A 12,331-nucleotide genomic window follows, 5' to 3' on the forward strand; every position below is an offset into this window, starting at 1 on the left:
TTACAATGGAAAACTTTAATTCCAGTTACATATTTTACTTTAGATCTTGAAAGATATGTCAAGGTTTGCAGGTGTGACCTCTGTGAATGTCATGTTCTTCTTACATCTGCAGAGGAGTGAATATATACTGTACATGTAAGGAATGAATGCTTTAACAAACTGACCAACTTTTTGGTAGAAGGAATATCAACATAGTTAAACTAAATAATGTATAGTACATGTATACAGTATGCATGTATAGTATATGGATCAGTTATTTTAAATCTAATAATTCAACATCAATATTTTCACAATTAAAATAGCTCACCAGTTTGTAACCCCTACTTGCAAGGGAAGACATATTCTGTTTCTGCCTGGTCACCTGAATGAAACCATAAGACAGATAAGTCTCAGAAAATGAATACAAGTAACCAAATGTTAGTAAAAAGGAAAAATACATATTGGGGAAGGTTAGATTTAAACTTACTCGGCTGGTAGTAGTCGTAGATCTTGACCACCGCTGGCTTTAGATTCTGTACTGGGAGCTCCTGTATGATGTCCAGGGTGTGTTTGAAAGGCAATAGTGATGGTAACTGTCGGGAGATTCAATTATTTATTTTTTAAACACGAAAAAAAAACATTATTATTGAAATGCTCGAAGCAGAAGTTTCCGTTTCAGTAACACTCTACATGACACCCAGCGTGTTAATAGTATTACCCACAAAACCTACCATATATGGCAAAACATTCCATTACACTATAGCCTCCATGTCAACTGCATGTATATGTTATATACTTTTTAATTGACAGTATTATCGTAGTTGTAATTGCTCCGTTGCTGATAACTGGGATGAATGCAGGAGTAGGTTTCAAGAGCAAGTTATGTAAAATATGATGAAAGTGGCTGTAAAGAATTCATTACAACAACAAATGATTTAAGAAACAAACTTTAAAACGTAAGGGAACATCTTGGCAGGGAAAACACTAATGTGAATAAATGTGTAAATGTATTCAGACCCTTTACTTGTTGAAGCACCTTTGACAGCGACTACAGCCTTGAGTCTTCTTGGGTATGGCGCTACAAGCTCGGCACACCTGTATTTGGGGAGTTTCTCCCGTTCCTCTCTGCAGATCCTCTCAAGCTATGTCAGGTTGGATGGAGAGTGTGGCTGCACAGCTATTACCAAGTCTCTCCAGATATGTTTGATTGGATTCAAGTCCGGGCTCTGGCTGGGCAACTCAAGGACATTCAGAGACTTGTCCCAAAGCCACTTGTCATGACGTTGGCCTCTTTGGGAATAGCAACCCCATCCCCCTCTCCCTGCCTCCATCAACTAGGCTGCTGTGGTCAGAGGTCTTAAATTCCTGAGAGGATCTCCACATGGACACATAGTCGAGAGAGAGTAAACTTTCATAGAGGACGAAGGAAATCCTTCCACCTCACAGAACTTGAGGTACGAACAAATGTCATGTTCCGGAGAAAGTATAAAAGATCGGTGAAGAATCCAGCTACAAACGGGTCCGTTTGTTACAACTTGGGAAGCTCATCGGAGACGGTGTGGCCACATTACCATAACGCTGTTTATATAATAGCCTCAGATATGCGGTTTATATCTAATTGTTCTATAAGATGAATGAGTGAGTATGATACTGTTTGTATAATTGTGTTGTATGATTTTGGACTGTTTAAATTAAGTAAAATACAGTTCCCTTTTGATTTGAACTAAATCAGAGGACCGCCCCTGAGCCCAGTTAGGGTCAGACATCCTGGGACAGTCTTTTCTGCCATTCCCAATAAAAACCCCACTCGGGTTTTCGATCAGCAGACCGAGCTTACCTCAGTTACGAGATGGCTAAAGGTTGCAGACCATGTTTTTCTCCATTAGGAGGACAAAGGTTGTAGACCATTGCTGAATATTTTAACCATACCACGTGGTTAAACTCTTAGACTATCGATACCAACAGAATAAGAACAAGTCTTTGATATGAATTACTAGTCTGCAGCTAGGAATTCGGTATCATTGAACGTGAAGAACGACAACCGCCGAAACATCCATTCTATAACGAATGTCACTCTGAACAATACCCTCTAACCACAAACAAGAGAGAGAGGGAGAGAGATGGACAATTCTACAAAATAAATGAACTTGTCACCAGCGATCAAGACGACACACGTAGCGTAAATATATATATTGATTGCAATTGTTCCCGAATGAGTGAGCATTCATGTACAAAGGATTAGCATTTCAATTGTTATATTTATCACTTTGTAGTGACTTCTTAGTTGACCCCCACTTCCCACTTCCCACCGACTTCCTAGTTAATTAGTTACGTGATTAATCAGTTGATCACGTAGTAACAAATTTCAGAGAATCTTTGATAAAAGCTATCAGTCGTCAGTTAATGATGGTAAAGACACGACACACTCTTGCGTTGTCTTGGCTGTGTGCTTAGTGTCATTGTCCTGTTGGAAGGTGAACCTTCAACCCGGTCTGAGGTCCTGAGCAGGTTTTCATCTTTGCTCCGTTCATCTTTCCCTCGATCCTGACTAGTCTCCCAGTTCCTGGCGCTTAAAAACATCCCCACAGCATGATGCTGTCACCACCATGCTCCACTGTAGGGATGGTGCCAGGTGGAGTGGTTCTCCCATCTCCACAGAGGAACTCTGGCGTTCTTTCAGAGTCACCATCGGTTTCTTGGTCACCTCCCTAACCAAGGCCCTACTCCCCCGATTGCTCAGTTTGGCCAGGCGGCCAATTAAGAATGATGGAGGCCACTGTGTTCTTGGGGACCTTCAATGCGGCAGACATTTTTTGGTACCCTTCCCCAGATCGGTGCGTCAACACAATCCTGTCTCGGAGCTCTATGGACAAGTCCTTTGACCTCATGGCTTGGTTTTTGCTCTGACATGCACTGTCAACTGCAGAACCTACTATAGACAAGTGTGTGCCTTTCCAAATCATGTCCAATCAATTGAATTTACCACAAGTGGACTCCAATCAAGTTGTAGAAACATCAAGGATAATCAATAGAAACAGGATGCACCTGAGCTCAATTTCGAGTCTGAGCAAAGGGTCTGAATACTTATGTTAAGGTATTTCAGTTTTTAATAAATTTAGCAACATTTTCTAAAAACTTTTTTTCACTTTGTCATTATAGGGTAGGAAAAAAAGGCTGTAATAAACTGCGGAAAAAGTCAATACTTTCCAAATGCACTGTATGTCACCACAAGTACATCAAAATATATATACAGTCACTAGTGAAAGTCTACACACTCCTTGCACATTTTGCTGCCTTAAATTAGATTTTTTCATATCCTTGACAAATTTTCCAAGAGAGGGAACACACACTAAAACAAAAACGAATACATTAAACTTTTTGTGCAGGTTTAACCTCTTTCTTGCTCTGTAGTTTCTTGCTTGAGAATCTGCTATTTTCTAAGAAGCAATTATTTTATGTTGCCCTAAGATTTGTGCAAAGTTGATAGACTGGATATTTTGGTTTTGGTCTCACCTCTGTCAAGTACAATAACACATGGTCATCTTCAGTATCAACACGATCCACTTGAAATGACCTCCTCAGCTGTGAAGACAAGCCATACATTTTATTAATCTTCATTGACAACAAAGTTCATTTTCTTGTGAAAGAGGCAAGAGCTACAATACATGGAAAAGGGCCACAGGTAACACCATAAAAGTATGTTATGACAAAAAAAACTGACCCTCTCCAAAGAGTCTGGGTCTGGAGCAAATCCAGACAGCATTTTCAAATCCACAATAATCATATTGGTGGTCAGCTCCTTTCCAGAATATCTGTGAAAGAAAAGAGGCCCCTGACATCAAAGTTTGATTTTGACAAGTGCTTTTAAAAATCAAATGAATGGATACTTTGATTATTTTACCAATAAAAATACCAGGTTTCCTGATATGTTTTCTTACTGTTAGGTACAAACTAGAAATTAAATAACCTATACATATAGTGTCCTCTAATTATTGGAACAGTGAAGCATTTTTTAAACAAACAATGACTATGAGGTTAAAGTGCAGACTGTCATCTTTAATTTCAGTGTATTTGCATCCATACCAGGTGAACCGTTTGGAAATCACAGCACTTTTTCTACATAGTCCCCCCCATTTTAGGGGACCAAATATCAGCTATTAGGAAAAAGTTACATATGTGTATTAAAGTAGTATAAAGTTAAGTATTTGGTCCCATATTCAGAGCATATAATGACTACATCAACCTTGTCACAACAAATGTGTTGGATTCATTTGCTGTTTGTTTTGGTTATGTTCCAGATTATTTTGTGCCCAATAGAAATGTAGTGTGTCATTTTGGAGTAACTTTAATTGCAAATATTTTTCTAAACACGTCCATATTACAGACACAAAAGTTACAGATGCTAAATATATCACCCCCCCCCCCTCCCCCCAACGTCCCCAGTTATTGTAATGGTGAGAGGTTAGCATGTCTTGGGGGTATGATATTTGTGCGTCTGTAACAGTCTCACTCATCATCATTCACAATTCATTCAGGATTATCTGTAATCATGGTAGCATCCATGGTAGCATCCACATGAACATACACGTTTTTAGAAACATATTCTATTCTTATTTAGAATAAAAGTGACTCCAAAATGACAATACATTATTTACCATTCATTTCCATTGGGCACAAAGTAATCTGAAACATGTTTTTTTAGTCGCAATAATTACGAATAATTACGAAGGGCACTGTAGGTATAAAAACACCAATAGAATTGGGTCAAAAACATTTTTAGACATGCTCTATAATAACACTTTGGAGTGTCATCAATGACCTGATTGAAATAATGCTTCAGTAAACGCAAATGTGTCATTCATTCTTACTGAGACTCGAGGTTCAGCGTGACTCTGGGTCTCAAAGAGTTGCTGTTGCAGTCCACCTCTGTCTTCACCTGGATGCTGAGCGTTGTGCTGTCAGTAGGAGTAGGGATGTTGTAGTGGAGCGCCACCTGGGAAAGAGGGAAGAAGTGGTCAGGGGAACAAGGTTGTCTAAAAATATACATTTTACAAGCTTGATTTTTTTCAAACTTTTCATAAACTAGATATCAAGCCAGACAAAGCTTCTTAAATGTTTGGACTTCACAGTAATATATAAATCAGATCTTGCAACATAGGATTGGGAGGAGTGTCTTCACTGACCTGCACTGAGGCACAAGCACTGCCCTTCACTTCCACCGTGTACTTCCCTTCTGTGTCCTGCAGCGCCCTCTCCTGGTAGAGAAGCTTGTTGTTTTGGTTCACATTGAAGAGGTGCTGTCCCCCACTGGGAGACTGTACTGTCACTGTGCTGGTGCCCTCTCTACTGAACACCCTGGTGGAGTAGAGAGCTAGGGCCTGGAGGGCCACCACTGTGTCCTAAACACAAACAACAGACAAATGTGTTCAAAATGATTGGAGCTATCCCATTTTACAGAAAGGTTCAATTAACATTAGTTCAGTTCAAGAGTGGCTATTTCTCATATCCATTCATTATCATTTATTGCCTCCATTTCAGCGGAAGTTAGTTTCACCTGGTTTGACATGACAAGAAGCACATACATGCCTGTGGTGAAATCAAGGTAATAATGCCTCACTACTAGTGCACAGTACAGATTGCCATTTCAGACCAAATGTGTTTTGGAAGTATACCTGTGTGGAAGAGAAGCCTCCGTAGGCGTTCTGCTGTCTCACCAGCCACCTGACGATGTGGGAGGCATAGCCCAGGTCAGTGGTAGACAGAGGGGAGGCACTGAGGGAAGCCAGCAGCACGTAGGAGCTGATCTCCACTGCCAGGGAGGCTGAGGTCTCTGAGGAGGTCTGAGTCCAGTGCAGGAGACCCCCTGAGGGATGAGGAACACACAGAGACAGAGTGAGACACAGAGCCTAGCTCATTCATCATTATACATAATATGACAGACACCTGAGTTCTTTGAAATACTAATTTAATTGAGACTAATGTGCCAGATTTGCGGATGGTTTGCACTTTTGTAATTACTCCATTGCCCAGGTAAGATCAATCAAGGCAAGACAGCACAAACCTCTCTGGATTACAACCAAATTATGTGTACTATATTACATATTTCATCCCTAAAAAAATACAACTTTTACATTACTGGGTAGTTTACCAATAAAATGGTCTGACGATGATGTGGAACTCATTCTTCAGATCAACCTCCAGTAACCACTAAAAAACATATACTCGGTATACATATCCAGAAAGAAAGAAATTCTCACTCCAATAAATGTTTATAGAAAGTTTGCAAAAATAGATCAGATCTTGCTACCATGGAAAGGAAAATGCCTGTCTATTTGTGGAAAAATAACCCTGATTAACTCTTCAGTCATATCCCAGTTAACCTATTTGCTTATGGTCTTGCCTATACCTAATGACCTGTCTTTAAAATTATTAGCAAAATAAATGCAATATTATTTGAAATGGCAAGCCAGACTTTGGCTTCGGAAAGTATTCAGACCCCTTGACTTTTTCCAAATGTTGTTACAACTACAGCAATCTACACAAAATACCCCATAATGACAAAGCGAAAACAGGTTTAGACATTTTTGCAAATCTATTAAAAATTAACAGAAATACCTTATGTATGTATTCAGACCCTTTTCTATGAGACTCGAAATTGAGCTCAGATGCATCCTGTTTCCATTGACCGTCCTTGAGATGTTTCTACAACTTGATTGTATTCCACCAGTGGTAAATTCAATTGATTGGACATGATTTGGAAAGGCACACACACTTGTCTATAATAGGTTCCGCAGTTAACAGTGCATGTCAGAGCAAAAACCAAGCCATGATGTCGAAGGAATTGTCTGTAGAGCTCCAAAACATGATTGTCTTGAGGCACCGATCTGAGGAAGCGTACCAAAAAAATGTCTGCAGCATTGAAGGTCCCCAAGAACACAGTGGCCTCCATCATTCTTAAATGGAAGAAGCTTGGAACCACCAAGACCCTTCCTAGAGCTAGCTGCCCGGCCAAACTGAGCAATCGGGGAAGAAGGGCCTTGGTCAGGGAGGTGACCAAGAAACCGATGGTCACTGAAAGAACGCCAGAGTTCCTCTGTAGAGATGGGAGAACCTTCTAGAAGGACAACCATCTGTGCAGCATTGAATGTCCCCAAGAACACAGTGGTCTCCAACAATATTAAATGGAATAAGTTTGGAACCACCAAGACTCTTCCTAGAGCTGGCCACCTTCCAGACGGACAACCATCTCTGCAGCACTCCACCAATCAGGTTTTTATGGTAGAGTGGCCAGACGGAAGCCACTCCTCAGTAAAAGTCACATGACAGCCCACATGAAGTTTGCCAAAAGGCACCTAAAGACTCTCAGACCATGAGAAACAAGATTCTCTGGTCTGATGAAACCAAGATTGAACTCTTTGGCCTGAATGCCAAGCGTCACGTCTGGAGGAAACCTGGCACCATCCATACGGTGAAGCATGGTAGTGGCAGCATCATGCTTTGGGGATGTTTTTCAGCGGCAGGGATTGTGAGACTAGTCAGGATCGAGGCAAAGATGAACGGAGCAAAGTACAGAGATCCTTAATGAAAACCTGCTCCAGAGTGCTCACGACCTCAGACTGGGGTGAAGTTTCCCCTTCCAACAGGACAATGACCCTAAGCACGCAGGAGTGGCATCTGGACAAGTCTCTGAATGTCCTTGAGTGACCCAGCCAGAGCCCGGACTTAAACCCGATCTAACATCTCTAGAGAGACCTGAAAATAGCCATCCACCCTGACAAAGCTTGAGAGGATCTGCAGAGAAGAATGTTAGAAACTCCCCAAATACAGGTGTGCCAAGATTGTAACGTCATACCCAAGAATACTCTTGCCTGTACTCGCTGCCAAACATGCTTCAACAAAGTACCGATTAAAGGGTTTGACTACTTATGTAAATGTGATATTTAATTAATTTATATTTCTAATTTCAGTAAAAATATTTAAAAATGTGTTTTTGCTTTTTCATTATGGGGTATTCTGTGTAGATTGATGTGGGTGGGAATGATTTAATCAATTTTAGAATAAGGCTGTAACCTAACAAACTGTGGAGAAAGTCAAGGGGTCTGAATACTTCCCGAAGGCACTGTATATAATGAATATGAATTCGGAGGGCAGAAATGATTAAATATCAAAGCATCAAACCTCTCACTAAAGGCGTGAGTCACACAAAAGTTGTACTTTGTTCCGAACTGGTTCTCTATCAGATTAGTAAGGATGTCTCACCCCATGTTCAATAATGGCCTATTCCCTTTATTCAGATTACAACCGCTCACTTTCGGTTATTTGAAAATTAAATAATCTCCAAAATATCACAATTTTTAAAACAAGCCATAGAAAGTTGTTTGCAATTTCAGTTTAAACCACAGGAATAGACAGAACATATAATACAACAAATGCTGTGGTTAAACTCAAATATACTAATTGATTAAAAAAAACTACACATGAAGGAAAGAAATTCCACAAATGTACTTTAACAAGGCACACCTGTTAATTGAAATACATTCCAGGTGATTACCTCATGAAGCTGGTTGAGAGAATGCCAAATGTGCAAAGCTGTCATGAAGGCAAAGGGTGGCTACTTTGAAGAATCTCAAATATAAAATAGATTTAGATTTGTTTAACACTTTTTTTGGTTACTACATGATTCCATACGTGTTATGTCATAGTTTTGATGTCTTCACTATTATTCTACATTCTACCAACACGATCCACTAGAAGTGAACTCCTCAGCTTTGAAGACGTCTTCACTATTATTGTACAATGTAGAAAATAACAACAAAAAAGAAAACCCCTTGAATGAGTAGGTGTGTCCAAACTTTTGACTGGTACATTATATATTTACAAAACAATATATGGGGGATTGGAAATAATGCAGACAATTACATTGATGGAAGCTACAATCTATCTGTAAGCTGATCTACACCCCCCCCCCCCCCCCCCAAAAAAAGGATTGGCTCACTCTCTCGTATTGCAACCGTGTCCAGGTGCTGCAGAAGCTGGGCCCGGGTCTCCATGTCCCCTGCCAGGGTAAAGGTGTAGGCCAGCAGAGCAGTAGTGTAGGTGTTGGACAAATCACTGGTGGAGTTCTTCAGGCAAGACAAACTGCCATACAAAACAGGATCCTGGAGCACAAAATAACAGAGCAGCACATTAAGAGACTGGTCTCAGATCTGCTAACGGTAACACCTATTCTTATGCTTATTTCTTTGGCTATTTCCAGATAAAAAAATATTTTGTGGAGATGCTACTTACCGACACTGACATGTTGAGCTCCAGCATTGAAGCAGTGATGTAGGCCGTCAGTGTGACTTCATCTGTCACCCCACCCTACAAAACAATGTCAAAATACTACAATGTGTATTAAACTATAATTCTGTTGAAAGCATCATTCACAACGTCATGGCTGGTCTGATGAGACACACAACTACATCTTCTTCCATCTTCCTTCAGTTTATTATCATTATACATTTGATATCAATAAGTACCTTCATTCTGTTATTAAAGAGTTTCCCCAATTTGACAAAACACCCATGTTTGCCTTGCTGACTTTCCAACCAACTCGTGGACTCTTTCATTTGCTCCGGGTCAATATAAATGAAGGACTGTGCTTTGCCAAAGGATCGCAAGACAAAAGCAGTCAGCCTGAGGAAAGAGAACTTGATTTGAATGTCCCGTCATAATACCCACAGAAGGTTGTCAATAACATGATTTAGAGCTTGACATTACATGCAATGACAGCTTATTTTAACTTATGTCACATTCATGGTCTGTCAGAGACAATGCTATTTGATTGGTCAATACTTAATTGAAACAAACAGTTATAATGCGTTTACCAGTAGTTGAAAAACACTATACTCACCAAGTATTCCCCGAGCCTTGTCCAAATGTGCTGTATGCACCATCAAAATGCTTGTAGTTCAGCTGCCTTTGGTAACCTGTCGGTGTGTTTTTAGAGTGAACAATAAAGTGACCAAATGTTTTTTATAGTCACTGAGTGTATGCCCTAAGTAGCAGTCTATTCCGTATATAGTACACTACTTTTGCCAGGAAAAATAAGTGCACTATGTAGGGAATAGGCAGGGTAGATTACTTTCTAAAAGGTAATTCGTTACAGTTACTAGTTACCTGTCCATAATTGTCATCAGTAACGTAAATTGTGGATTACCCAAACTCAGTAACGTAATCTGATTACTTTGTTACTTTTGGATGACTTTCCCCTTAAGAAGCATAGAAGATAAAGTATCCATCAAACACATTTGGTGACTTGTGGTCAGACATGCTCAGGTGGAACAAACTCAAACTTAAACAGCCTTTTCAATGCTGAATTGAATGTCATTGAGGAAACAGAAAGGTGTCCATGTGTTTTTCGGCAAACATTCTTTCTGAATTTAAATTGGCAATAATCTAGATTTTGAAAAGTATCTGTAATCTGATTACAATATTTTAGCTGGTAGCTGATTACAGTGGCTCTTATTTTTGGTCATCAGATTACATGGAACAGATTATAGATGTAATCAGTTACTCCCCAACTCTGGGTGTGCCATTTGGGATGCTTCCTCAATGTTCTCTGATCAAATTATTTCAGCGGGAAAACATCCCGAAGTCCCTACATGTGCTGGGTCAGTGATGCACTGTCGATAAGACACTGTGATGTCATCTCTGCTGGAGCTCTATCATTTACATGATAGCAGGGTCACAGTCATTAGGGCACACTGTGGTGAAACGTGAAGAAAAAAATGTTATTCAATGAAATGAAAAAAAGGTTCTGATTGGACAAATCAAGCCCTGTTTCAGTCAGTTTTCTTCCGTTTGGTGTCTAATCAATACGATCTATATGTTGAGTGACTCTTACCGCTAGTGAGGAACTTGTTAGCCTTGTCTCGAATTGCTGGAGTGAGCTGCTCTGTGTTCCTCAGGTACTCGAGTATGTAGATATTGGGGGCGAGGAGGGCCATATTCTGCTCTCCACACCCATACGGCATCTGCAGCAGTCCATCCAGGTTCTTGAGGGCCCGACCCAGGATGTCCCCTACAGAGAAACATGGGACTTCTGTAAGACTTACCTCTTTAGCAAACAGCAGCATTATCGCTGGAGAAGGGTTGCTTTTCCCACCGCTATGCCTCAAAAAACTCACTACACCTCTAAATGATACAATGGTATATTACCCAGGACTGAGAGAGAAATTCGATCAGACCCATCTACCACATTCTTGGGGAGTTGCAGTTCCACCTCCTCTGTCAGAGTTTCTCCTGTGGACAAAGATGATAAGATGAATGGAGATGATCAGTTCAATCCAAAGTGAACATTCAACATTCATGCATTACTGACCAGTTGGACACAGCAACCAGTTGTAGGTGTCGGTCTTCTCTGTTCCCTCTGCCTGAGAGGAGAGGAGATTGTTTTCAGTCAAAGGCACTAGATGGTATCTGTACATCAGTAAGTTCCATAACAGCAGTAGACTACATACCTTCACTAGCAGGCTCTTTGTAACTTTGTCGATGCGTCCTCTCTCTGGTACGCTCACAATCTCATTGTCACATGCAGTGTGGGACTGGACAGCCTCTGCACTAACGGACACATTCATAACCCCTACACACACATCGACAAACAGAGCACAACAGAGGTTACACAACATCCAATACGGTGACTGAGAGTACACAACTCAGGTTAACATCCATTCTGCTGTTTGAACAGTTGAATGGAGACTGGTGACTTACCCAGGACAGAGGGTGCCATTGTCCAACTGAAGGTCTTTCGTCCATTGGCACACAAGCATGATGAATACTGGACATCATTCAGGGGTGTGAGAGTGTAGTCTAAGGAAGGAGCCGGAGTCACAGAAACCTACCCAAGAGGAACACTTGTAAGATAACATGGAAAACCCAAGACTGATACACTGGGTGTAATAAAAATAAATAAACACTGACTAGGCAAACTGCAACAAAACACAACATTTTATACAACTCGAGAAACTCATGAAACAACTCAAGAAACGATTATGATGCAGTGCCGTACCATGATGCATTTGGACAGGTAGTTGAACACAGTGGCCTTCAGCTCAAAATGCTCTCCACGGATGATGGAGTAGGGCAGGGTGAGCTCTAGGAAGAAAGGCTGGAAGACAGTGATCTCCACGGGAGGAGCCAGACCGAAGCCGCCAGGGGCCAGGCAGAATGCCTCTGTCTCCCAGGTGGTGATGGTGTCTGGGACTGTAAGGGGAATGTCTAGTGTTCCAGATTCCCTGTAATAAAGAAGTCAAAGGTCAAACAGAAAGCCACTAATTGAAAATAGAAACATTTAGCTAAATGGGTCAAT

At 40.7% G+C, this 12,331-nt stretch overlaps 1 protein-coding gene across 1 annotated transcript in view; it reads right to left on the reverse strand.

Annotated features, from left to right (window-relative positions):
* The window catches only part of LOC124004784 (alpha-2-macroglobulin-like), a 29,087-nt gene continuing 16,756 nt past the window's right edge, over positions 1-12,331 (reverse strand). Inside the window, exons 19-36 of the mRNA XM_046313578.1 lie at positions 12,032-12,257; positions 11,734-11,860; positions 11,484-11,605; positions 11,345-11,396; positions 11,182-11,265; positions 10,868-11,044; positions 9,875-9,950; positions 9,501-9,657; positions 9,268-9,342; positions 8,975-9,137; positions 5,652-5,842; positions 5,163-5,378; positions 4,848-4,972; positions 3,701-3,791; positions 3,493-3,561; positions 467-572; positions 308-361; positions 1-106 (exon numbers count right to left, since the gene is read on the reverse strand). Of these exons, the coding sequence (XP_046169534.1) occupies positions 321-361; positions 467-572; positions 3,493-3,561; positions 3,701-3,791; positions 4,848-4,972; positions 5,163-5,378; positions 5,652-5,842; positions 8,975-9,137; positions 9,268-9,342; positions 9,501-9,657; positions 9,875-9,950; positions 10,868-11,044; positions 11,182-11,265; positions 11,345-11,396; positions 11,484-11,605; positions 11,734-11,860; positions 12,032-12,257 (2,098 nt within the window). The 3' untranslated portion in view covers positions 1-106; positions 308-320. The remainder of the gene's footprint in view (positions 107-307; positions 362-466; positions 573-3,492; positions 3,562-3,700; positions 3,792-4,847; positions 4,973-5,162; positions 5,379-5,651; positions 5,843-8,974; positions 9,138-9,267; positions 9,343-9,500; positions 9,658-9,874; positions 9,951-10,867; positions 11,045-11,181; positions 11,266-11,344; positions 11,397-11,483; positions 11,606-11,733; positions 11,861-12,031; positions 12,258-12,331) is intronic.

This window comes from Oncorhynchus gorbuscha, linkage group LG19, assembly GCF_021184085.1.
Source record: "Oncorhynchus gorbuscha isolate QuinsamMale2020 ecotype Even-year linkage group LG19, OgorEven_v1.0, whole genome shotgun sequence".
Classification (NCBI taxonomy): domain Eukaryota; kingdom Metazoa; phylum Chordata; class Actinopteri; order Salmoniformes; family Salmonidae; genus Oncorhynchus; species Oncorhynchus gorbuscha.